The 26278-nt window shown below is 46.6% G+C and overlaps 2 protein-coding genes and 1 long non-coding RNA gene across 3 annotated transcripts; 2 read left to right on the top strand and 1 right to left on the bottom strand.

Moving 5' to 3' along the window:
- Positions 1 to 3537: 3537 nt before the first annotated feature.
- On the bottom strand, positions 3538 to 4780 carry LOC133905342 (uncharacterized). Its single transcript, XR_009907602.1, has 2 exons — positions 4192 to 4780; positions 3538 to 4100 (listed from the first exon to the last, which is right to left on the bottom strand). It is a non-coding gene; the product is annotated as an uncharacterized LOC133905342 (long non-coding RNA).
- Positions 4781 to 5775: 995 nt separating this feature from the next.
- Positions 5776 to 9546, top strand: LOC133905223 (protein SCARECROW-like). Its single transcript, XM_062346958.1, has 3 exons — positions 5776 to 7484; positions 8144 to 8900; positions 9004 to 9546. Exons 1-2 carry the CDS (start codon positions 5983 to 5985, stop codon positions 8583 to 8585), a joined length of 1944 nt encoding a protein of 647 aa, XP_062202942.1. The 5' UTR covers positions 5776 to 5982; the 3' UTR covers positions 8586 to 8900; positions 9004 to 9546.
- Positions 9547 to 16184: 6638 nt separating this feature from the next.
- Positions 16185 to 18306, top strand: LOC133905224 (calcium uniporter protein 6, mitochondrial-like). Its single transcript, XM_062346959.1, has 2 exons — positions 16185 to 16666; positions 17550 to 18306. The coding sequence occupies exons 1-2, from the start codon at positions 16277 to 16279 to the stop codon at positions 18003 to 18005; spliced, it is 846 nt and encodes a 281-aa protein (XP_062202943.1). The 5' UTR covers positions 16185 to 16276; the 3' UTR covers positions 18006 to 18306.
- Positions 18307 to 26278: the final 7972 nt, after the last annotated feature.

Here is a 26278-nt window from a genome sequence, read left to right on the forward strand (position 1 = left end):
GTCGATGCGACACCAAGTGTCAGGATGAGGCATGTCCACAAGGAGAATATGACCGACTGTGAGGAGTAGCGCTACCACCACAGCCACTAGCTAATTGCAATGTCCACGCGCGATGCCATTGCAGGATACCGTTGTGAAGACCAACTAGATCCGATCGCACCTGACCGGATCTGAACTTAAGTCCATCGGATCTAGGCACCTGTCGACTAGGTCCACACCCCACCATGAGAGGGTGACGGGGGCCACCTCCATGAGCAAGGGCAAGGTTGGGCGTCTCCACGCTCTTGATAGAGAGATGTGGAGGTGCTGCCCCAACTGTCCAGGCGTGAAGGATGCACCGTTGCATAGCGCCGATGTAGATCTGATCAGGAGTAGCCACACCACGAGGAAGGAAGGAGGATGCGGAAGAGAGATGGAGAGAGAGGGACCACAACTGGACGCCACTTGGCACCACCGCCGTGGTAACTACGGTGGTTGAGGATGGTGGGGTGGTGAAGGTGGTTGGGTAGGAGCCGAGTTGCTCCTTCGAGACGACTTCGAGAGGGTACAAGTTGATAGTAATGTCAAAAGTAAAATTTGATACTCCACTATAGAGTAAGTCAAAAGAAATATCACTGGGATACACAGGGATCGATATAGGATGGGCGATTAGGATGTCACGACGCGAGCTCAGAGGTGAGTCGATGATTCAACCATGCCATGCCGCGGTCAAAATACAAAGGGGGAGGATGACGAATCCATGGACAAAGAGCAACACAAGACTTGCTAAAAGACCCGTAGACATAAACATTTCGGGCTCTGGTTACACAAGTGTCTCTACGTGCAAAGTTGGAGTAGGATTCCTTCCAAGGCTGAGAGAGATCACCATCGCTAGATTCTGTAAGAGAACGTTAGTCAAAACGTCCAATCAAGCAGTGGTGAAATTACCTAGTGGGGAAAAGGTAGACGAAGTAAAAGAAAATTCACCAAGTAACTATGCAAAATGTTGTACTACATACAGTTGCTAGGTTAGATTGGAAACTACTAATGTACTTTCCATGCAACTCCAATTCACTTAATTACACAATTATTCCTCGATCAGGTTAAAGTTACAGTTACAGATATGGGGACATATATGCAACGAGTAAAACAGAGAGTTGAGAATTCAATCACCTTCTCCTGTAAATTTTCCACACATTCAGTTGGATAAGAGATTAACAGTTTTAATTCGAGATTTGGAAGTACCTTCATCTCGATGTTCAACACACTTTCGATTGAAGAGTGGACACCATTTGGAGTTGTGATTGAAAGACATTTGGAGTTGTGATCGAGCACAATTACATTGTAGGTTGGACACCATTAACTCAAGATTCATCAAAGCTTCACTTGGAGATTAGTACATACTTTCAACTCATTTAATTGGAGATCAGACACTTTCAGAAATGGACGGAGAAGGTATACATGTATAGTAGTTCTAACAACATTAGAAATGGACGGTTGAGATCAAGTCCACACATACCAAAGCATGCGTAACCCCTTGTGAGTACCTGTGGTAGGCCAACAATGCCAACAATAGACTGTTAAATCGCGCCGTGCTAGTAACGACCAAAGTGAAAATATAAAGAAAAAAACCAGAGAGGTTAACACAGAGCTCAAGCTTAGAGTATCTTTAGCAGACTAGTTAAATTTTATCCTTTATATTTTTATTTGACTATCACTCTAAAAGATTTTATCTGTATTTTTTACACTCTAGCAGACTAGCCAAATCTTACTTTCTATATCCCATTTACCTATACTTTATTCGTAACGACTAGTTTTTTCAAATGGCTATTTTTTTGCAATGACTGTATTCCAACGGCTAGTTTTTTCGAGCAGCTATTTTTTTACAACGGCTATTTCTTGCAACGGCTATATTTCAAATACTATTTTCTTTGCAACGGCTATATATATACACAACCATCTAGTCTAACTCTACCACATCATTCTTGCTCTTCCTCTCCGGATGCTCCACCAGCATCAAATAAAAAATGAGTCATCGCGGATTAGCTATGCAATATGTATTGGATTCGTCGTCGTTAGATGATGACGATAAAGCCATTCTGGTTGTCACACACCTAGCTCGCTGATAATACTAGCTCAATAATGCTCGATGCTATAGAGGTTCTGTGCCTGGACGGCAGGAACTTAATCACGATAGAATTAGAGGGCATGAAAGACCGTACTAAGACTATTTTTTTTATAATCCGACTTACAACCAAACTATCTTTCGACGCAGGTTTGGACTCTATCCATTTAGTTTTATTCGCCTTGTTTGTTGATCCTCATGCGCTCATTCTTCTTTTCCCCACAGGTTTAGAGTGTTGCGACCTCTGTTTTTGCGTATTGTACAAGCCGTAGAAGCACACGCCCCCTATTTTGGGTAGAAAAGAAATGTTGTTGGACAACTTGGGTTATCTCCTTTGCAGAAGATTACTGTAGCATTTTTTCAAGTAACTTATGGAGTACCAGTGGATGCTATGAATCAATAGGTTCGTATTAGAGAAAGTATTGCTATATAGAGTCTTAAAAGGTTTGTCAAAGCTATTATTGAAGTCTTCGGAGATGAGTACCTTAGATCTCCAAATGAGAATGATACATCTAAATTACTTGCAATTGGAGAGCGAAGAGGTTTTCCTGAAATGCTAGGTACTATAAGATTGCATGTACTAAAAGTGGAAGAACTGCCCTTCAGCATAGCAAGATATGTATGCTGACTATGTGCACGAGCTAACAATTATTTTTGAAGCTGTTGCTTCACGAGATCTTTGGATCTAGCATGTTTTCTTTGGTTTACTAGGGTCTCACATGATATCAATGTCCTTGATCGTTCCTTACTTTTTACAAAGCTAGCCGAAGGGCAAGTTCCATAAGTAAATTATACTATTAACATGCACAACTATACAATGTGATATTACATTGCATATGACATTTATCCTGCATGGGCCACATTTGTAAAGTCAATATCATCTCCTTAAGGGAACAAGAAAAAGCATTTCAACCAAGCTCAAGAAGCTGCTAGGAAGGACGTCGAACGAGCCTTTGGAGTTCTACAAGCGTGTTTTGCCATTGTCTAAGGACCCGCTTTATTTTGGGATCAAGAAACGGTGACATTATGACAGCTTGTGTCATCATGCATAACATGATAGTTGAAGATGAGATGGAAGAAGATGATGACTTCCAATACTATTGAATGGGAGAAGAAGTGATATAGTCTCATGAGTCTACGCCTAAACTGGAACAATTCATTCAAAATCTTAGATCCATTAGATCCCAAGATGTTCAGTCTCAGCTTCAAGATTATCTAGTTGAGTACCTGTGACTACATTATGGAGGAGAGTAAGTTGTAGTTGTAATAATGTATCTGATTCATGTATCTTATGTTTTCGCAATGTACGCAACATTTCAATGATTCATCTATGGTCCATAACACATATGATCCCCATGTAACTTAGAGTTGTCAATAATTTCAATAGTTCATCTATGGTCCATCAAACATGTTGGTTCATAAAACATACCAGGTAACACAAGTTAATTGTTCATACAACATAATGGTTCTCACAAGTTCATGGTTCCCACAACGTATATATAGTACAGCATAGTAAAATTATAGTTGAGACAATATATGAAGTAGCTCAACCCGAGCGATTGCGTCATCTAGCAATAATCTCATTTTGCAAGCTCATGTAATATTCTTGTTGTGGCCCAGTCATGACACTAGTGTCTATCCCCATAATTCTCTCCTCTTCCAACCATATCTTAAACTCCAACTCTTTATTCTTAACTTCAAGCTGTTTGGCCTCAATTGCAATCATTTTTTGTTCTAATGCAATTCTCTCTTGTTCTTGCGCATGTGCTTATTCATAGTGCTCCTCTTTCTTGAGTTCTTTCACTTTCTCCATTTCCACCTTTTTTGCCCAGAAACTATCAAATGCTTCCATGTACATGTTATCTTCTATGCCCAAGCAACTTTTACCTTGTCGTAATCTCTCTTTGGCCTCCTTCTTACCACTTGGTCTTCTCAAGGGATTACTTTCTGAGTTGCTACCAGGTCTCAAGCTATTAACGGTACATGCTTCAACAATCTGAATAAATAAATAGTGAATATGTGCTATTACACTTGCACATAACATATGAAGTTTAGAAGTAATTGAAAGAAGCAACATGTTAACTAACCTTGTCTCTTTCTGTAACTCCGCTTTGCTTTCTCCACTTAATCTCATCAACACGAGAAGCAAACTTGTTAATAGCTTTTTAAATATCAGACCAACGGTTCTGGAGGGAAGTTGGATTACAATCTGACTCGAAGTTCTTGTGCTTGTGGAAGTAAAAATGAATTCTCTTCCAATAAATAGAGCGAGATTGTTGGATCCCTAAGGCTCCATCCATACTTATATGTAGCCATGCTGACACCAATATTTTATTTTCCTCCTTACAATTGTTTTTTTTGATCTTTTGCTGTTTGGTCTCATGGAGGGAGAAGGTATTTGAATTGGTTCTTCTTGCTCCTTAACTACAGGCTAATCTAAATTTCCATCTCAAGTATTGCCATTGTCTCCATCAGTCAAAAGACTATCATAGTTATCCATATTCCCTAGCAAATTCAACACAAATTAAATGTCAATTTTGCACTGATTTAACCAATTTTTTTAGCTTGTTTAGTTAGTAGGGAAGCAATTTGTGTTCCATTGTATAAAATAAGAGCACTCTATTCCTACCATTGTAGAAAGCAAAAAAGAAACAACTGAATATTGTATCGACACAATGCATGTGGACAGGTGGTAAAGGAATTTATAATACGTGTGCTTGTGTGGTAACTGCTCTTACAATATGTGTGCCTGTTCGAACTCCGGTTACTATGCTTGTGACGGGATGGTAACTGTGATTATACTGGACTAGCATCTCTGAATCGGTCTGTTCCAATCGACCACAGAACGGACTAGTCCGAAGATGCTGCCCTGGTGTAACCGTAGTTACCATCCTACCACAGGCATGATAATCGGAGTCCAGACAGGCACACGTGTTGTAAGAGCCGTTACCACATAAACACAGTTGTTTGAATACTCCTCATACTTGTGAAATGCTTCAAGTATCAGCCAAATACTTGTTGCATCTGAATTTTCATCTAGAGGTAATCTCACCACGCCTCTAACCAATGGTGAGTGCAACCCCAGGCAACTTATGAACCAAACACTGCATGTAGCTTCTATCAACTCAGGCACCGTTCTAGGGCTTCAACCAAAAAACACGCAACTAGTTCCCAGTTCCTATGGAATTTGATCGAACACTTGACGAGCACACTGAACAACAATAGCTCACCAGCCAACAAAGCATTAATTTCGTCAAACTGAAGCTGCTACATGTGGAGGAAACGAAAGCTTACGTGCCGGCAGAGGAAGATGAAGTCGATGGAAAGATGAAGTCGATGGAGGCAAGGAAGCCAAAGAAGCAAACAGTAGTGGCGAGAAGTTGCCGGAGAGGCGGAGATGAACGTCGGGCACGAGCACCCGCTTCGTCGTGTAACTTTGAACGCACCAGATCCTCGGTCAGTATTGGTCTCGAACACCGGCTTAGCAGGCTTAGCAGGGGAGGTGTGTGGGAACGGTGGCCGCTGCGCGTGGGAACAGAGGCGGCTATACGTGAGAACTGCGCACAGGACAGGAACTATTCTAGGGGCGGATGGCGAGGCTACAGTGGGCCGCTAAACTTGGCGAGCCGTAGGAGCTGTATGGTGAGCGTATGGCTGCTCTGCTAGAGCTACGTTTTGTGCTCGATGCCTAAATTTGCCTCTACCGAGCCGGATAGGGATAGCCACCCTCCTGGAGATGCTCCAAGACAAGCAAATACTATACTTACTGTTACTACCATGCCTCTCCCCATAAATCCCAGCTGCACTGTCCCAGCTGCTCCTCCCGCGCTGCACTGTCGATCGCCATGCGCGCGGCCGGTACCCCTTGGCGTTTCTAGATGGGCTCCTCCTCCCTCCTCTTCCCCTCGTCGTCCTCCGCCGCCAACGCCTCTCCCTCATATTCTCATTCTCATGCCATCACCTCCTCCTCCTCCCATTCCTTATTGCCACCGGTCCCCTCCCAAGACCACCTCCTCCTCCACTACCTGCAACAGCTAGACCACCACCAAGAACCCGCCGCCGCCATGGTCCGCAAGCGCCCCGCCCCCGACATGGACCTCCCGCCGCCGCGCCGCCACGTCACGGGCGACCTCTCCGACGTCACCGCCGCTGCCGCTGGGGTGCCGCCGTCGTCCGCCAGCGCGCAGCTCCCGGCGCTGCCCACCCAGCTCCCCGCGTTCCAGCAGCACGCGGAGATGGACGTCACCGCGCCCCCCGCGCAGGCGGGCGAGGTGGCGGCGTCGACGACGGCGTGGGTAGACGGCATCATTCGGGACATCATTGGGAGCAGCGGCGCAGCGGTGTCCATCACGCAGCTTATCCACAACGTCCGCGAGATTATCCACCCCTGCAATCCCGGCCTCGCCTCCCTCCTCGAGCTCCGCCTCCGCTCTCTCCTCACCGCCGACCCCGCTCCACCACCTCCGCCTGCTCTCCTCCACAACACCGCGCCCGCCGCCCCAACTGTCGCGGCGCTCCCTCCCCCTCCCCCGCTTCCAGACAAGCGCCGCCACGAACCGCCGTGTCAAGAGGAGCCGAACCCGCCGCCGCAGTCGCCGAAGGTCCCCACCGCGGAGGAGACTGCCGCGGCAGCCGCGGCCGCGGCTGCTGCGGCCGCGAAGGAGAGGAAAGAAGAGCAGCGGCGGAAGCAGCGTGACGAGGAGGGTCTACACCTGCTGACGCTGCTGCTGCAGTGCGCCGAGTCGGTGAACGCGGACAACCTCGACGACGCGCACCAGACGCTGCTGGAGATCGCGGAGCTCGCCACGCCGTTTGGCACCTCCACGCAGCGCGTCGCCGCCTACTTCGCCGAGGCCATGTCCGCGCGCCTCCTCAGCTCCTGCCTCGGCCTGTACGCGCCGCTGCCTCCCGCGTCCCCCGCCGCGGTGCGCGTCCACGGCCGCGTCGCCGCGGCGTTCCAGGTGTTCAACGGGATCAGCCCCTTCGTCAAGTTCTCGCACTTCACGGCGAACCAGGCCATCCAGGAGGCGTTCGAGCGGGAGGAGCGCGTCCACATCATCGACCTCGACATCATGCAGGGGCTGCAGTGGCCGGGCCTCTTCCACATCCTCGCCTCGCGCCCTGGTGGCCCACCCAGGGTCAAGCTCACCGGGCTGGGCACGTCTATGGAGGCGCTCGAGGCCACGGGGAAGCGGCTCTCCGACTTCGCCGACACGCTGGGGCTGCCGTTTGAGTTCTGCGCCGTGGCGGAGAAGGCCGGGAATGTCGACCCGGAGAAGCTGGCCGTGACGCGGCGCGAGGCCGTCGCCGTCCACTGGCTGCACCACTCGCTCTACGACGTCACCGGCTCCGACTCCAACACGCTGTGGCTCATCCAAAGGTACTCCATTTTCAATGAGCTCGCTTCCATGTCAAATCTTGCTGCTTGCTATCATCATGGCTACTTTTCAGCCAACACCTTAGTTAACCAATGTGACATTGTGATATGCCCGTCAGGCATCAATCGTCGTACATCAAGTACAGCTATAGTTCATTAGTTTAGCAGTAAAAAATTGGGTTTTGGAGCTCTAAAAGTTTGTCATCATGACCAACTTTCTAAGCTAAAAAGGTTGCATCTTTGTATTGCTTTTGAGATGATCTCTTCCCTTCCACGGTCTTTGGTGATCCGAGAACCAAAAAAGATCTCGACTGCATTTGGTTAGTGGATCACTATGAGCGAGCTGAAAGTTCTTGTCATCATGACCAACTTTTCATGCCAAAAGGCTCCCACTTTCTAGTTCCACATGCCAGAAATGATGATTACTAAAATGAAATTACTGTCATCTACAACTAACTAATCGTCATTTCGTAATAGATCACGAAGCTAAGCTTATAAGATTTTCTCTAGTGGACTGCTACGTACATATCTGTCACATGTACTTGGGGAACCAAGAAAACAATTGAGATGTCCTTGACTTGATGCATCATTAAAATGCTAATTGTTGCTGGTTGAGTCTTGTCTGTACTGATGTTGTCTTTGTGGACCTCGGGATTAATCAGGTTGGCACCTAAGGTGGTGACAATGGTGGAGCAGGACCTCAGCCACTCAGGCTCCTTCCTGGCGCGTTTCGTCGACGCCATCCACTACTACTCTGCGCTGTTCGACTCGCTGGATGCGAGCTACGGCGAGGACAGCGCGGAGCGGCATGTCGTGGAGCAGCAGCTGCTGTCGAGGGAGATCAGCAATGTGCTGGCCGTGGGCGGGCCGGCACGCACCGGCGACGTCAAGTTTGGGAGCTGGCGCGAGAAGCTTGCGCAGTCGGGGTTCCGTGCGGCGTCGCTCGCTGGCAGTGCGGCGGCGCAGGCCTCGCTGCTGCTCGGCATGTTCCCCTCCGACGGGTACACACTGGTTGAGGAGAACGGTGCTCTGAAGCTCGGATGGAAGGATCTCTGCCTGCTCACTGCATCTGCTTGGCGCCCAATTCAGACCTCAGGCCGTTGAAGTTGAGAGCAAAATTGCAGAGCCAAAGCATCAGTAGATCTTACTTAGAGGTTCTTGCCTAGTTCTTTTGCCTCTTTAGCTGCTCTATTTGGTCGATCCTGAGATATGAAAAAGGAAAACATTCTGATCACTAATTGCTAGAATTCTCCACAGTGATAGTTGCTAATGTCGGCTTAGTTTCATGGTAGCTTTGTTCAGTTGTTGATTGCCTTCAGTAATCTTGCCAATAAGTTCATTTTTCATGCTGTCGTGTTTCCCAATCCTTATTGCTTCCGCGGCTGCAATTCTGCTCATTACAGAGCCCTCGATCACACGGTAAAAATATCCGATGCTTTGTTAGTGAGTTACTCATGTTAGTGAGTGTATGTAGATCCTTGTAGTTTGACGTATTCAGTGATAGTATTGCATTATTGTTCAGGTACTACCTGAAGATACAGGTACATACATAATAGGAAAGTGTTCCTATTATTCTCCAGAAAATATCAGGGGATGGATATGCAGTTCAGCACCAAGCTTTCCAAACTGGGTTATCAGCCAATCTTGCAGGAAAACATCCTCTTCAACTCCCACCTCATGTCATATGCAGTACCTGGGTTATCCTCATGCTCCTTACTCATTATGGAGTGGATATGAGGTTGAGAGAGAAGGGTAGCAGCTTGTTGCCTCTGCCATTTGCTTTGCATGATGAGGGATGGGTCTCTCCTACTACTCCCACAACACTTTTTTCTGCTCTGCACTCCATATCTTTTCTTGTCGCAGGGCCCGGTATTAGTCCCAGGAGCAATGAGCAGTCCTTCTCTCACAGCAGGGCAGAAGCAGGAGCAGAAGCCGTGCCCAGTTGTCTCTTGTTCTCTTGTAGGAGGTACTGCTAGTGGTGTAGTGCCTACTGGACCTGTTGCTGCTCATCAGCTCAGTCTTGGACTTGCAAAAAAGCTGGATTGGTTTTTGGGGAATGACGATGAGGAGTCGGGAGTGAGTTGTTGGACGTGCTAAACCCATTCGGGGAAGGGACCCCAGAGGGGTTTCTTTGCTGTGATCTGGATCTCATGTTATGGGATGGCTGCATCCTCTACCATTTGCATTTGGTGCGCTTTGTGCTTTTAGCCCTCGAGGGGAAGACCTAGCTCCATTAACATGAAATCACATTTTTTTTCTTCTTTCGAAACAATCAAGAAATCACATCTGCTAACACTATTCAGTGCTACAGAGATTTGAGGAGGCTGCAGTGGCTTACAGAAATTGATCGGTCCTAGGATACGGACCCAGGTCGGCTCACCTCACCTGGGACTCTACTCTGGTCTCTGGGAGCGGAAAGGAAGCAAGAGCTGCCTTTGAACTGTCGCGTCACGTGAAATGGGAGTATGCATGGAGAATCAGAGGTTTTCTGTTCTGTTGCCTTCTCTTGTATCCAGTTCGGAACGTGATCATCATCTGACTTCACTCGACTGTGAGGTGTTGGATTTTAGATAGATGGATATGATTTAACACTACAGTTGACTATAAACAGTAATGTTGCTACAGTATCTTGCTGCAGTTTTCGTGGTTGCCGGTTGACTGCTCATCTTCTCATAGATTACTGTTTCTCTTTGACTTCAAAGAGGATTTGGATCCAGTCCAATCCGGTTGGATTGGGTCAAGGAAGAGAATGTGTCAGCTACTATCCTGCATGCCACTCACGCTAACACACACTTGATCCTATCGAGCTCGAGTAAGATGATGACTAGAAGATGGAACACACGGACACTTTTGTGCTGCAAAAGATAGATTAGCGGACACTTTTGTGCTGCAAAAGATAGATTAGCGTTTTCTGTTTTTTCATTGTGATTTAAAAGGCAAACCTAGACTAAGGCAGATGCTATATCTCAAGTGCCTGAAAACGATGATTTTCTCGGTCGACAAGTACAGCCACACGATTTTCATCCAACAGCTAGCCTCTTTCTTCTTCCTCCTGACAAAATCGCTACCTTCTTCTTCCTCCCGACGCCGGCTCGCTCCCCCGCCTCCCGCCCACTTCCATCCATCTCCAACAACATTCCTGTCGTCGGATCCGCGCCTGCCACCCCCACCGCGCTAACCTATCCATTTTCGCACTCCCCCGTCCACCCTAACCCACTGGTCATCCTCCGCTGCCCGCAGCCAGTGACGCCCCCGTCGCCTCACAGCCCTTCACCCGCCTCCACTATCGGGCCGGCCTGCCTCCCCTAGAGCTTCTTCTAAGCACAGAATCCATGAAATCCTCCCAAACCCAAAAACCCCTCTTCCCTAACTTGTCGCCTGAGCACCTGTCGTCGATTTCAGACAACTAAAATTTAGGAGGTGTGCTAGACTAAACATGGCCGCTCAATGCTGCTCGATGCATGCCCATGATCTTCATGAGCTGGGGCCATCCCACAACTCCATCCATCCATGCGGGACTCAACAGAACATAAAGGACTCGCTCCCGTGCTAACAAAGCACACGTCCAACTAACTAACCATATGACCGATAGAAAGCCATGCAACAAAAGGGAAAGAACACAATGCACAAGATTAATAATCGAGCTAACAATCTCCCCCTAATCCTGATGCACTTTTTGGGTGTTGATCAATCTTCGCGTGGAGTTTCTGGAACTTGGTCTGGCCAAGCGGCTTCGTGAGGATGTTTGCCAACTGATCGTTGGTGTCGATCGATTTGACATCGAACTTTTCTTCTTCAATGCATTCCCGGATGAAATGATACTAAGTATCAATGTGTTCGCTCTGATTATGGAACATTGTGTCCTTACAAAGGGAGATGGCGGACTTGTTGTCAATCTTGAGCATAGTAGATTCAATCTTGTTTTCGCGGATCTCACCAAGAAGTTGAGCCAGCCACACGCCCTAGCACAACGTTATGGAGGTGGCAATGTCCTCGACTTCATAAGAAGAGAGAGCCATCTCCTTCTGCTTATGGGGATTGCCAGCTGACCGGACTCTGCTCGAGGAAAAAGAACACACCAGTTGTGCTCTTTCAATCATCAACGTCGCTGACCATGTCACAATCGTTGTATTTGACTAGGTGTAGCTGCTCCTTGCTCTTTCTCAAGTAGTGACAACCCAAACCGAGGGTGTCGGTGATGAAGCGCGGGATATGCTTTACTGCATTAAGGTGGTCTTCATGAGGATACTCCATGAGTTGGCTCACATACCCCACAGCGTAAGCTATTCTAGGCTAGGTGTGAACTAGGTATCGAAGGCTGCTGACGATGCTCTGATATTTGGTTTTCATCCACGAGTGGGCTCATGCTCTTCTTGCTCAGCTTCATACGTGCTTCCATGGGAACCTAACAGGAGTTGCACTCGCCTATGCCACCGTTCTCCAGAATTTTCCGCACATATGCTGTTTGGTTGATGGTTATATCGCAATCTACTGAGGTAGTAGCTCCAGAGTTCTTATCTCAACCTCGTTTGATCCAGTGATGATTATATCATCCATATACACCTTGATGAGGAGCTGTGATGCTTTGTGTCCACATCCATATATACGACATGTTATGTGGTGCGCTACTGAAAGTTGAGCCTAATTAGACTGGCATCCAACTTGGAGTTCTACGCCCTTGGCGCTTGGCACAGCCCGTACAGAGCCTTCCTCAACTTGAGTACCTTGTGTTCTTGCCCATCATGGATGAATCCTAGAGATTGAATCACGTACACCTCTTCCATTAGCTCACCATTGAGGAACATGAACTTCACATCCATGTGGTGGACTTGCCACCCTTCGTGTGCCGCCATGGCCAACAGTAGGCGCACAAACTTCATGAGCTACGGGGATGAACACCTCCTCGAAGTCAATCCCTGGGTGGTGCACACCTCCTCAAAGTCTATCCCTGGGTGGTGCACATAGCCTTTTGCTACCAGTCTTACCTTGTGCCTGATGATGATATCATGCTCATCTTGCTTCACCTTGAAAACCCATTTAAGCCGATGGCTCAGTGACTAGAAGGGAAGTCAACGAGTTCCTAGGTCTGATTGTCCACAATTAACATCAGCCCCTCGACCATTGCTTTTCACCAGCATTCAAACCGAGCCACCTCGCCAAAAGAGACTGGTTCAACTAGCTCAATATCACCAGAGGATGCTCAATTGGTTGACTAGCCTAGTGAACCGCATCGCGAAGTTGTCGACTACTTCGCCGTCACAGAAGCTGATGCCCTCGTACTCCTTTCGGTGTTGTTGTGCCTTAGCTTTGTGCACTCAATCGATGACGACTCATGTCGTTTTGATGGACTCCCATGCCACCTTGGCGGTCACCTTGATAGCGAGCGTGGAGATCATCTCCACTGGGACGGCACTCAAGATGGCTTCCATTACCATCATGTCCTCCTATAGTTACATGTCGCCAGTCCTGAGTGCGTCCCATAGACCACGTGGCTGCAACATTACCTTCATCAAGAGCGACTAGTCGCCATAGTTGGTGTGTGTCAGTACGGGATACACAACTAATTCCCCGACCTCCTTCACCATCTGACGTACCACCAGTTCACTATGCCGCCGTCAATGCAGACTCTGGGACACGATGATGGAGATAAGGAGTGCCGAGGTGATTCCGAGCCGGAGCACGACATAGTGGATTGTGATCACCAGACTTTGATACCAAATATCAGTTACTCTCTTACTTGCCACTCACGCTAACACAGACACTCACTCTGATCGAGCTTGAGGAAGAAGATGACTAGAAGATGGAACACAGGGACACTTTTGTGCTACAAAAGATAGCAGCGTTTTCTGTTTTCTCATTGCAATTTAAAAGACACACCAAGACTAAACGTGGCCGCTCAATGCCGCCCGATGGGCGCGCCACGATCTTCACGAACTGTGCCATCCCGCAGCTCCGATCTGCCGCGCGGGACTCAACAGAACTGAAATGGCTCGCTCCCGTGCGATCAAAGCGCACGTCGAGCTAACTAACCGCATGACCGGTAGAATTGAAAGCCATGCAAACAACCCATGACCGGTAGAAAGAACACAATGCACAGGATTAATAATCGAGCTAACAGAAAGGCGGATCAAGCAGGGAGTGGGTGAGTGAGGCTGCATGCCTCTTCTGACGAGCGCAGCGGAGCCGACGCCGACGCCGATGCCGAGCGATATGAATTGAATCTGGTTGTTGGAGATCGAGGTTAGGGCGCGGGACCGTAAGACCGGAGTTACTCCTCCTACAACTACCGTTGCAGGCCATGGCAGATCAGATTGGCAGGGAAGCAGCTGCTTCAGCTTGCCATGGTGATGCGTTTATCTTGTCCTAAACCGTACGGATCAGACCAATGACTCACATAGGAATATGAGATTAGTACTTCATTCATGTCTGTCTCGCGCTTACGAGGGGAGTCCACATTATCACGGTTGTATCATTCATAGTACTAGCATAAAAGACAGCTAAGTAAGAGTACTGAAAATAGTGCGAGCTTTCTAAAAAAAATCATACACTGTAGCTCTAAACATTTCTCAAACAGAATCTAAGGTACAGGTGAGGGAAATTTTTTACGAAACAAATTCAGCTCCGTTTGCAAGATGCGTAAAAATGCCATCGAATTCGACAGGGAAGAGGTTGGCGTGGGCCGTTTAGTGGTTGCAAAGCCCACTCTGTCCCTGAAACTGCAGAAAGTTCGCCAACATTGGTACGCCTGGCATTTGCTTAATTTCTTGGGCTTTGCATGGATTGGATTGGAAGGGGAACTAATGGGCCGAGCTGAAATGCGCATGCTCCACAATGATACGTTTTCTTTTTCAAGAAGTCTATTTTTGCCCTCGAACTATGACCAAAGTCCAATTTTATACTCTAAAATCGGATATTTTACACTTTAAACTTTCAAAGCCGTTTATTTTTCACCCTTTTACTGGTTTTATAGGCTGTTTTCGGGCAGATCGCTCAGCAAAAAGAAGAAAAAAATCAGGAAAATGAAAAAAACCAAGAAAATAGAAAAAAAATTAAAAATCAGAAGAAAAAAAACTAGGAAAATAGAAAAAAAAATAGAAAACCCTATTTTTTATCTTTCAACTGTCACAAAAGTCTAACTGTCAAGCGACTAAATTTAGTCATTGTTACAATTGATATCTGAGGTCACCGGGGTTAGGGTTTCAAGATAAGAAAGTTAGGGAAAAAGGGGTTTCCATAGATAACAGGCTTAGAGGCAGGTTATTAAAAGGTAGTCAGCCTGACGAAGGAGAGGGACAAATGTACTTACTACTCGTAGGCATCAGTTATACAACATTAAATAATACAAGTATACATGCCAGAAAGAATAAAAATTTAAAAGTATGTAGGACGTGTTGCATGTGGTCTAGTGACATATTACGATATACTGCTAGTTTGCAATAGACTCACTCGTTGGTTCCTTCCTAATATTTTTCTGACCTTTTTTTTATTTTCCTTATTTTCCCCACTTTTCTTGATTTTTTTTGTTTCTGATTTTTCTCTTCTTTTTTTTTCATTTTTATGTTTTTGCTATTTTTTCCTAATTTTTTCTTTTCCCCTGATTTTTTATTATTTCTGAAATTTTCTATTATTTCTGATTTTTTAAATCTGTTTTTATATTTTTTTCTTATTTTTTTTTAATTTTCCTAATTTTTTATTTTTTTTTCTAACTGATCTGCTAGTGTGTGAAATCGTGACCATGTCATCGAAAACATCCTATAAAATCAGCAAAAAGTGAAAAGTAAACAGTTTTAAAAATTTAAGTGTAAAATATTTAGTTTAAAGTTCAAAGTTAAAATTGGACTTGAGGGACTTTTTCTTTTCTTTCCTTTTTTTAAGATGTTGCACGCCGCCTCAAAGTGAAAAGGTCTGGATCTACAACGTATGGGACTGGGAGAAACGTCTCATATCCGTTCGTTCTATCGTGATGGATCTTGGAGAAAGCATCTCTGATCTTTGTATATATCGGGTGGCGGCTATAATCTTCTCCTTCATTGATCCTATATTCTTTAATTATTCACACCTTCTAATAATTATGCATCTGAAAACGAGATCGATAGCTAAAGCGACAAAGAACGAAGGAAGACAATGAGGTTAGTGGTTGATTTTTTTGGAAGGGTGATTTCCTTAGTCGTCAGGCTCAGAAGAACCCTTCAGGAGGGAGGCTAGCCTGATAGAGAAGGTGGGTGCGAGGGTAAAATAGCGAGAGTGCTGCCGGTCGTGAGTGACAGAGGATTGCTGGATAGGTCAGTGCTGCGACAGAGAGCTACAAAACAGAGTGGTTCACGTGATGATAAGCTGTGGACGTGAATATAACAATAAGACGTCACCAGAGACGACAGGAGGAGGGGCGAGATGGGGAGCACGAGATCGGTTTCGTTGGGGTCTCATATGTCTGTTAGGAGGTTGATGAAACGTCCCAACCTCCAAATTTCCATCCAACAGTCATAATTCGTTACGCTGAACACAATCCGATGGTCACGATTCGTCGCTTAACACAATAAAATACAGACGCCTATAAAATAGCAACACCCTTAATTCTTTTCCGTCGTACCAAGTCATCAGACTGACAAGATCACACAAGTTGGCGTGAAAGGGAGGGAGGAAAAAAAAATGGAAAAGTAAAAGTAAAAGTTCAAAGCACGAAAAGGAGGAAAGCGATGCAGTCAATCCACTTCTACTTCCGGCCCACCCATTAGCCATTACTACTCGCCGGCCTCCAACAACCCGCCCACCGCCGGTCTCCCACCACCACCACCATGTGGCGCGCGGCCGCCTCCCGCCTCCTCCTCCTCCACTCGCGGTCTCCGTCCCCAGCCGCCGCCACCGCGGCCTGCGCTCTCCTCCACGCGCGACCCTTCTCCCCGCCGCCGCCACGGCACCCGGCGGCCCAGGCGGAGGCGGAGGCGGAGCTGGAGGTCACGCCGGCGGAGGCGCGGCGGCTGCTGCGCCTCGTGGGCGTCGAGGCGCTCAAGCGGCGGCTACGGGACGGGCGGGGCGAGGTGCTGGGGTACGGCGACCTCCTCGACGCTTGCGTGGACGCCGGCGCCGCGCGCACGCACGGCGAGGCCGAGGCGCTTGCGCGGGCCATGGACGACGCCGGCGTCGTCCTGCTCTTCCGGGACAAGGCGTACCTCCACCCCGAGAAGGTCGCATTTCTAAGCTATCACATCATTCCATTACACATCGTTAGCTTCTTGATCTGCTGCTTTATTTATTCCTTAGTACCCAAACATCATTGGGTGCTTTCTTCACGGTTTATTCCGGATACCTTTTAATTACTGCCCTCTTTGGATTTAGATTTGCATTTTTACCGATCAGTTCAAATTGGATACTAAATCCAAAATTTCCCAGAGCAATTCCCTGTTCCAAGATTCCTCTGTTATTGGAAATGAACTAGTCATCGCTCTTGTTTGTGACATGTAAAAACGTAGTACTCTTGGTGAAATGGAGTTTCTAACACTGATTACCTGAAGACAGAGGTAAACAGTAACATTGCGTAAAATCAAGAGGTAACTTTGGTCAAGCTGCAGATACAATTCACAGTAATGTGCGGATGTAGTTAGCCAAAGTAACATGGGATAAAGATGTAGATGGAATAATGTAGTAATGTGCAGGTTCAACATAGGATGGTTATGGGTTCACATTACTACTATGTAGTTGAATTGTTAGTTTTCTAACCTCCAGTCCTTTACAACTACTGTTGGTTATTATTCACCTACCCTGGTCACAACAAAGACCGTAGAATGGTCTGAGAGGAAAAGTGGAATCTTGTTAGTGTCGTCCACGACACTTAAAACATCTAAGTATCTGCCTAAGATAAAAGTTTTACTTTATTATTTGAGTGTAGACACTACACCAACAAAAGCTATAAATTTATCCGACCAGGATTGCATCATCAGGATGAGATTATTTCTGCTGCGTTCAGCTGTAGCCTGTAGGAAAGTGACAGCGTTGCTCTTTTTTACAGTGAAGATCATGCATAACATTTTCCAGCTGAAGCTTGTATTGATGAACTATTGACATTTTTAGGTGGTGGATCTTGTTAGAAGGGCTGTGCCACTTGCGCTCACACCAGAGAATGACCCAAGAAAAGAAGAGTTTAAGCAGCTCCAGGAAAAGAAGGAAGAGATTGACAAATTGGCACACAAGCATGTCCGGCGTATCCTATGGTCTGGCTTAGGGTTCTTCATGTGCCAAGTGGGTCTCTTCTTCCGTCTCACATTCTGGGAGTTCTCATGGGATGTGATGGAGCCGATCGCCTTCTTCACAACGGCATCTGGGCTGCTTGTTGGCTACTCCTATTTCCTCATTACCTCAAGGGACCCAACGTATCAGGACTTCATGGAGAGGCTGTTTTCGTCAAGGCAGAGAAAGCTTTGCGCCGCGCATAGGTTTGATATGGAGAGGTACCTGGAGCTGCAGAAACATTGTAGGTGTCCTCTGGAGGGGCATCGTTCTCATGGTCCCAAGCTTCATGACTTGTAACGCCAGAACCAGAATTTCTCCTCTGTTACCAATTGCTTGACAGTGCCTTCTGTAGCTTGTAGAATATCCAATCTACCTGTCCTTCATAGAAAAACTATATTACCAGTTACTGGAGTGTCCAGAAAGAATACAGCAATCCCCTAACAGCTCCCGTTTAGCAATGTGTCGAAGATGAATGTAACTGGAGGTGCAAAACTTGTTACTGTAGTCCTATGCATATCTTGACAGATTATGTTGAGGACCTTCACATGATGAGATGTGCTGATATATGTTCCAGGCAACTAAAAAAGTTCCCACAATAGCCTCTAAGTTGGTTGAGTGTGGGTGTGGATATATGTCTAGATTATTCAAGTTTGAGTCTTTTTGACATTGAATTTCAGTGTCTATCTATTATCTTAATATTTGAAGTGAAAAAATAGCCATCATGTTTGCTCTTAAGGTCACAAAATAAAGCGTTCGGGTTATACCTGGTGCTTAAAACTATTATTATACTAGTCTCTGAATCAGTCGCTGTTAATAAGAGTCTTACAACAGATGATATCTCAGTCATACATGTGAGGAGCGGTGATTAAGACCCACCATCCCAGAAGTACATAAAGGATTCTAGTGATCAACAGAATACATGTTATCAGAAAGCACAGCATGAACAACATGGTGACACGCCACTCCACAAGCAACTCGGGTGTGGACGTGACTGAGACCTATTCGTCAGCCTCACCGTCTGCTTCAGTGAAACTTGAATCATCCTCTAAAAGCATAAACAAGGGTGAGTACAAAAGTATTCAGTAAGTCTCAACCTTTGCCCTACTGCAGGGGTGAAAAATACATGCATATGATATCGTCAAAGAATAAGTTGTAAGGTTAACTTTGCGGAAATACCAAGTTTACACCTGCACAGGTTCATTTTCATAAGGCAAATATGTGAAAACAACATATCATCATTAGTAAATGAAGGGGGTTTCGGTCGAGGTGGAAGGTCACCAGGGTCTAAATTTTAGTGTTGCTGGACACCCTGTCCACGGCAACTCACAGCTCACCGTCGATCCTATTTCCAAAAACGGGTACACCTTACCCACTTTTTTTTTCCAAAGAAACACACACAACCCATGCTAGTTGTTGTGACCGAATCATAGTTCGTCATGACCATAGACACGACTATTCAAATAGTTTAACTTCTGCAGAGTAGTACACTTTACCCACAAGCTGAGTTTGACAACATACCATCATGTGGCAGTGTGGCTCCACAAAACCATTACCCACCATGGCATCATCACACTAGCTGCCTACGGGAGCTAACTAGGGGTTCATGACATTTAACTAGACCTCTAACCAGGTCACCAAGCCTACATCGCATGCACCTGCTCCATGGTTTCCCGTTGCACACCTGCCTCCATACGACAGTAGACTAGCTAGCGGGATTTAGGCTAAGTTCTGCCCATACAGGGTTATGTGGCTATACTTGAAGACTAGGTAGGTTGTCGCATCAACTTAGTCCTTATGCGAACCAGGGCAACATCTCCACATGAAGCCTGCCACACAGGCAGCACTTCTCATAAAGTCTGCCGCACAAATAGCACTTCAACTCCCAGGGCGTCCCCAATGGAACCTTGATTTACCCCAGCTCTAACCGGTTCTCATTTGTTATCATCATCCGACAAGTTATCTCATCCCACATCTCACGCAACCCAATCACCAAGTTTTACACAGTTTGCAAAGCTATACTTGTTTAAGCATGAAGTAACAATAGTGATTACCATCCTAAGCATACTAGTAACAAGGTAATCATCTTAGTATAATTACCATAGCTGAGACGAAAATCCTAAGATTACCAAGATTGTATTCAGGGTATTCACAAGCAGACCGACTAATCTATAATAGAACATAACTAACTTCAATAGTTTAAATTATGCCTTTACATAATATATCATGCAATTGAATCTGTGAAAAACGGCTACTATGAGAGGTGGTGATAAAACTAGGTTCAACATGATCAAAGAGAAAAATAGATTAGGACTTGCCTCTGCAGAAGTTCTCGAGGGGGTCCTACTCGAAGTTTGGTGTTCCTAGCTCCTCCTCAAATGCTTAGGGTTCTAACGCGCAACACACAACAACACAAATAAATAAAAATAAATTTGGAATAAATATAAAATTGGTATAAATAGATAGAGCTTAAATTTATATGAATAACGGTGGAAGAATCGTTGAAATTGGAGTTAAAACGGAGGAGATAAGAGATTCAAAAATTTGTAGGGAAATTAAATCAAGAAAAAGAAGAAGGGGGTATATTCCTCGAAAAATCGAATTTTCGGGAAACAGAGAAAGGGTACTGTGCTGGATTGTTTACTAGGGTCGGGATACTATTCATGTGGGCTTGAACGGGCTATGCGTCGTGTGGTTGGGTCGGCCGGTGGGTCGAGACGGCCCGGCTCAAGGGGATGACGACGGGGAAAATGGCTTTAGCAGCCGAGCCCACCCGTCGGGGTTACATACACAGAGAGAGAGGGAGACGGCGGGAGACGGCGGCGATGACCGAACGGCCGGGCGGCGCGGGGACGACGGCGTGAGGCTGCCCGCAGTGGAGGCTCGCCGGAAGGCTTACCGTCGGCGGATCCCGGCCTCAGTTCGTGACAGGGAAAAGCTCACAGTGACCCGAATGGCCCGACAGAGCTGGTGGGGGGACTCATCGGTGGCGGCAGCGGTCGAAACAGCACCCATGTCTCGCCGGAGATGGAAGTGGCAACGGTGAACACGGGAAACACACGGGGAGTGAGTTTGGATAGGGATTTTGGACGTTGGGAGCATCAGTGGGGTGCGGTGAAGGCTTCTTCTTGCTCAGTTTGGCCGGCAGGGTATCCACGTCGGCTGGCGACGGGAGAGGGGGTGCGACGGCCATGGTGACATGGTGGAAGCTTTGGAGAGAGCCGGAGAGGCTAGGCCGAGCGTCTGAGGAGGTATGGTGAGGTCCGGTGAAGCTTTCCGCGAGGCCAATTGCCCGGCGGTGGTCTCCGGGGAGGGGATCAGCGGTGGCGCCATCGGCGGAGGGAAGCACAGAGAGAATGCGAGAGAGGGAAAGGGAGAGAGAAGTGGTGCTTGTTTCAGTGAGTTTGGTGAGCAGCGGTGAGGTGCAATGGAGCAGGTGGTCGGCTTTTATAGGCGGCGGAGGGAAGTAGCGCCGGAGACGAGGTCCCACGACAGAGCTCTTGCATGCGTGTGTTTGTCAACGGGGTTAATGCTGGTGGTGTAGAAGCTTGGACTACGCACAGCGTGCGGCGGAGAAAGTCGGGCTCGGTAGTCGAGGCGGTGGAGCTTTTCTTCGCGCGTGTGCTCGGGCCGACGGTTCTTTCGGTCGTGGTCGTTGAGTGCAGCGGCAGTGAGAGGAGAGGTGAAGCCGGTGGTGTGAATCGGCGAACCCGGCAAGGGTACGGGGCAGCGGTGATAAATGCTTGGAGGATGGTGGTTGGCGGCGTTGCGGTGGCCAGCGGCTCCGGCGAGAGTGGCAGTCGCGGTGCGGCACGTGCGCTTGAGCAGGAGCGAGAGGACGAAGGAGAAGGCGGTCGGGCCGAGCTGACGCGTGGGGAAGGCAGGATGAAAAGAGAGAGGGCCGGGAGGATGGGCCTACGGGGGAAGATGGGCCGGAGGAAAAAGAAATGGGCTGGCCGGGAATAGGAAAAGAGGGGGAGGAAGGGATGGGCCGGCTGGGATTGGGTCCAAGAAGAGAAGGAAAAAGAAAGGTCTTGGGTTTTTAGTTTGAATTGGATTTGAAAAAGATTTGAACTACATTCTTTTGCAAAGATTTTCGAAATTAAATTTTTGCAAAAAACTGGATGATACAAACCTACCCCACTTAAAAGGAATCTCGACCTCGAGATTCGGGATCTTCCTCGAACAGGAAAGGGAACTCTTTCCTTAAGGCATCTTCTCGTTCCCACGTGGCTTCTGCTTCGGTATGTCTGCTCCACTGCACTCGGCACAGACGTACTGTTGATCCTCTGGTTTGACAGGTGACTATATCCAAGATCTTCACTGGGACTTCCTAGTACCGGAGATCATCTTACAAGTCTAGTGTTTCCACAGTGACTTGTTCTTCTGGTACCCTCAGACATTTCTTCAGCTGTGAGACATGAAAGATATTGTGTATATCTGTCAACTCTTGGGGTAGCTGTATCTTGTAGGCAACTGTACCAACTTTCCTCAGTACCTTGTAAGGTCCAATATACCGGGGAGCTAACTTTCCACGAACTTAGAACATCTGAGTTCCCCGTATTGGTGAGACCTTAAGGTAAACATACTCTTTACCTTTGAAGTCCAGATCTCTTCTTCTTTTGTATGCTTTTGACGAGATTGAGCTACCTTCAACTTTTCTCTTATTTCTGCAACATGGTCTTCTGCTTCTTTGATGAGGGCTAGTCCAAGTAGGGTACGTTCTCCAACTTTGGACCACATTAACGGTGTTCTGCACTTTCTGCCATAAAGAGCTTCAAAAGGGGACATCTTTAAGCTGGCTTGATAGCTGTTGTTGTATGAGAACTCTGCATATGACAAGCTTTGCTCCCAATCCTTTCCATAGGTCAGGGTACAAGCTCTCAACATGTTTTCTAGGATCTGATTAACTCTTTCTGTTTGGCCATCAGTCTGCGAGTGATAAGCAGTGCTAAAGTCTAGCTTAGTTCCCATTGCAGCGTGCATACTTTTCCAAAACCTTGAGGAGAACTGGGTACCTCTATCAGAGACAATCCTACTAGGGACTCCATGTAGCTTTACTATGTTGCCAATGTACAACTGAGCTAGCTTATCTCCGCCATAGTTGGTTCGTACAGGTATGAAGTGAGCAACATTGGTGAGGTGGTCCACTATTACCCATACCAAGTCATTTCCCTTCTTTGTCTTGGGAAATCCGACTATGAAGTCCATACCTACTTCATCCCATTTCCATATAGGAATTGGTAGGGGTTAAAGTAATCCGACAGGCTTCTGTTGTTCTGCCTTGACTCTCTGGCAGATGTCGCACTGGGCAACAAACTTGGCTATATCTGCCTTCATCCCATTCCACCAGTATTTTCCTTTCAGGTCCATATACATCTTGGTGGCACCCGGGTGAATGGAGTATGCTGAATTGTGGGCTTCATCCAGGATTATCTCCTGGAAATTCCCTTCTTGAGGCACACAAAGCCTATCTTTATACCACAAGACTTTATTATCATCTACTCTGAAATTTGGAGCTTTATCTTCTCTTGTATGTTTACGGATCTTCATCAACTCTTAATCCTTGTGATGGGCCTGCTTAACTTGCTCATCAAGGGTAGGTTGTAGACTCAAGTTATGGAGATAAGCTTGAGGTACGATCTGCGGGTTCAGCTTTTGTATTTATATCTGCAGTGGAGCACTTCGGACCTCCAGGTGATGGCAGTAAGTTTTTCGGCTTAAGGCATCTGCCACAACATTGGCTTTGCCTCGATGATAGTGTATTTCCAGGTCATAGTCCTTGATTAACTCCAACCATCTTCTTTGTCTTAGGTTTAGGTCTAGTTAGGTGAAGATGTATTTCAGACTCTTATGGTCCGTATAGATTTCACACTTGTCCTCAATCAGGTAGTGCCTCCAAATTTTGAGGGCATGCACTACTGCTGCCAGCTCCAGATCATGAGTCGGGTAGTTCTACTCATGGTGTTTGAGCTGTTGTGAGGCATATGCTACTACACTGCCATCTTGCATTAGGACACATCCCAGGCCTTGCCTTGATGCATCACAGTACACCACAAAGTCTTGATAGATATTGGGTAAGACAAGCACTGGGGCAGTTGTCAATTTATCCTTTAACTCCTGGAAACTCTTTTCACAAGATTGGGTCCATTCAAACTCATTTTCTTTCTTGAGTAGCTCGGTCATAGGTCTGGTTATCTTGGAGAATTCTTCAATGAATCGGCGGTAATAACCTGCTAAACCAAGAAAGCTTCTGATCTCAGACACATTGGTTGGTTGGGACCAATGAGCGACAGTTTCTACCTTCTCAGGATCTACAACAACTCCTTCTGATGTTAGGATATGGCCAAGTAAAGAAACCTTTTCCAGTCGGAATTCACACTTACTGAACTTGGCATACAGATTATGAGCTCTGAGTTTTTCCAGAGTTACTCTTAGATGGTGTTCTTGCTCTTAGGCACTCTTAGAATAGATCAATATGTCATCAATGAAGACAATGACAAACTGGTCTAATTCCTCTATGAATACCTTATTCATAAGATTCATAAAGTATGCATATGCATTGGTTAAACCAAAGGACATTACTGTGAACTCATACTGTCCATATCTGGTCACAAAAGCTATTTTTGGGACATCTGATTCTCTTATTTTCAATTGGTGGTAACCTGATCTTAGGTCGATCTTAGAGAAGTACTTAGCTCCTTTTAGCTGGTCAAAGAGGTCATCTATTCTTGGCAAAGGGTATTTGTTCTTGATGGTCACTTCATTTAGGGATTTATAATCCACACACATCATCATGCTTCCATATTTTTCTTGACAAAGAGAACTAGTGATCCCTAGAGTGATGAACTGGATCTGATGTATCCCTTCTGCTGAAGTTCTCTCAACTGTTACTTCAGCTCTGCTAGCTCTCCAGCTGTCATGCGATAAGACCTCTTGGTTATGGGGGATGTCCCAGGGATAAGGTCAATTATGAACTCAATATCCCGGTCTGGTATTCATTCACCACTGGTACATCTTTTAGGGATTTAGCCTCCAGTTGTACACTATGGGGTTTGGCTTACACCCGAGTCTATGACAAGTCACTCGTGTCCCCTCATGGTTGGTCAAGGTCACTGTCCTAGCTGCACAGGCTATGGTGCTATCATGCTAGGTTAACCAGTCCTTCCAAGGATCACATCTATTTCATTGGACTTAAGCATAGGTCTGCTAGTAATACTACCCCACTTAGAATGATCCTTACCCAAGATCATCCCAAATGACACTGCATGTCAGCTCTGGGTGATCTAGTTATCAGGGGATTTTTAAGTAACACCATAGGTATATCATACTTTTTCACAAAACTTGATGAAATAAAAGAGTGTGATACTCCAGAATCAAACAGTACTGTTGTAAGTACAGATTCAACTAGAAACTCACCAAGCACAACTCTGGGTGCATCCTACGCTTCCTGCGCGTGAATGTGGTTGACACGCGCCCATTCGAAGGACTGTTGCGACCTTGCAGGTTGGTTGGGGGCATGAGAGGCTCCACAGTTGGCTCCAGACATTGCAGGTCAAGGTCCATTCATAGAGTTAGACTGGACAGATGCTGCTTGCTTGGCTTTACGGGGGCAGTTGGCGATGAAGTGCTCTGTGTCACCACAGTTGAAGCATGCCTTGTTGGTGTTGATCACTTGGCTACAACTGTTCTGTTGGGTCTTGATGTTGCTCTGACTGCGGTAGTGAGGGTTGGGCTGATGTGAAGAAGAAGCTGGAGTCCTGTACTGCATGGTAGACTGTGCCTTCTGACCTGAGTAAGCAGGACGCTTGAACCTCTGGGACCTTTCTTGCTGTTGAGCCCTATGAGTGGCAAACTTGCGCTTCTTGTCCTCAAACAGTTCTGTTCTGGTTTCTTTTGTTAGGATGGTTATGTTCATCAGAGTGTTGAAGTCTGGATAGATATGAGGGGTCAGTTGTACCTTCAAGTTGCTTTCTAGTCCTTTCTTGAACCTGTTTTGCTTCTTCTTGTCAGTGGAGACTTCTTCTGGTGCATAGCATGACAGCTTAACAAACTTTCGAATGTACTCATTAACACTCATCTTGTCTTGCTTCAGGCTCCTGAACTCATCTGCCTTTAGTTCTATAGTTCCTTCCGGAACATGGTACCGGTGGAACTCTTCCATAAACTCTTCCCAGGTGATAGCTGTGGCATTATCGGCAGCCTCACAGTAATTCTCTGACCATGCCAAGGCTGTACTAGCTAGCTGATGGGAGGCTAAGAGAACTCTATCTCTTCCCACACAGTTAATGGCATCTAACTTCCTTTGAATGTTCCTCAGCCAGTCATCTGCATCCATGGGGTTATCAGATCCTTCAAAGGTGAGTGGCTTGATTCTCACGAACTCAGCCATCTTGTTGGGAAGTCCTTGTGCTTGATGACAGGGTTGATTGAGTCCTTCAGCGAGAGCTGCTAGCAGTTGGGTCTGTTGTGCCATAACTGCCACTAAGTCATGGACTGGAGGATCTGGCAGACCTTGACCGTTCTAATTTCCTTGATTTCCTGCTTTGCTTTCATCCTGATGTTCCTCTTCT

The sequence above is a fragment of the Phragmites australis genome, chromosome 22 (assembly GCF_958298935.1).
Source record: "Phragmites australis chromosome 22, lpPhrAust1.1, whole genome shotgun sequence".
NCBI lineage: Eukaryota > Viridiplantae > Streptophyta > Magnoliopsida > Poales > Poaceae > Phragmites > Phragmites australis.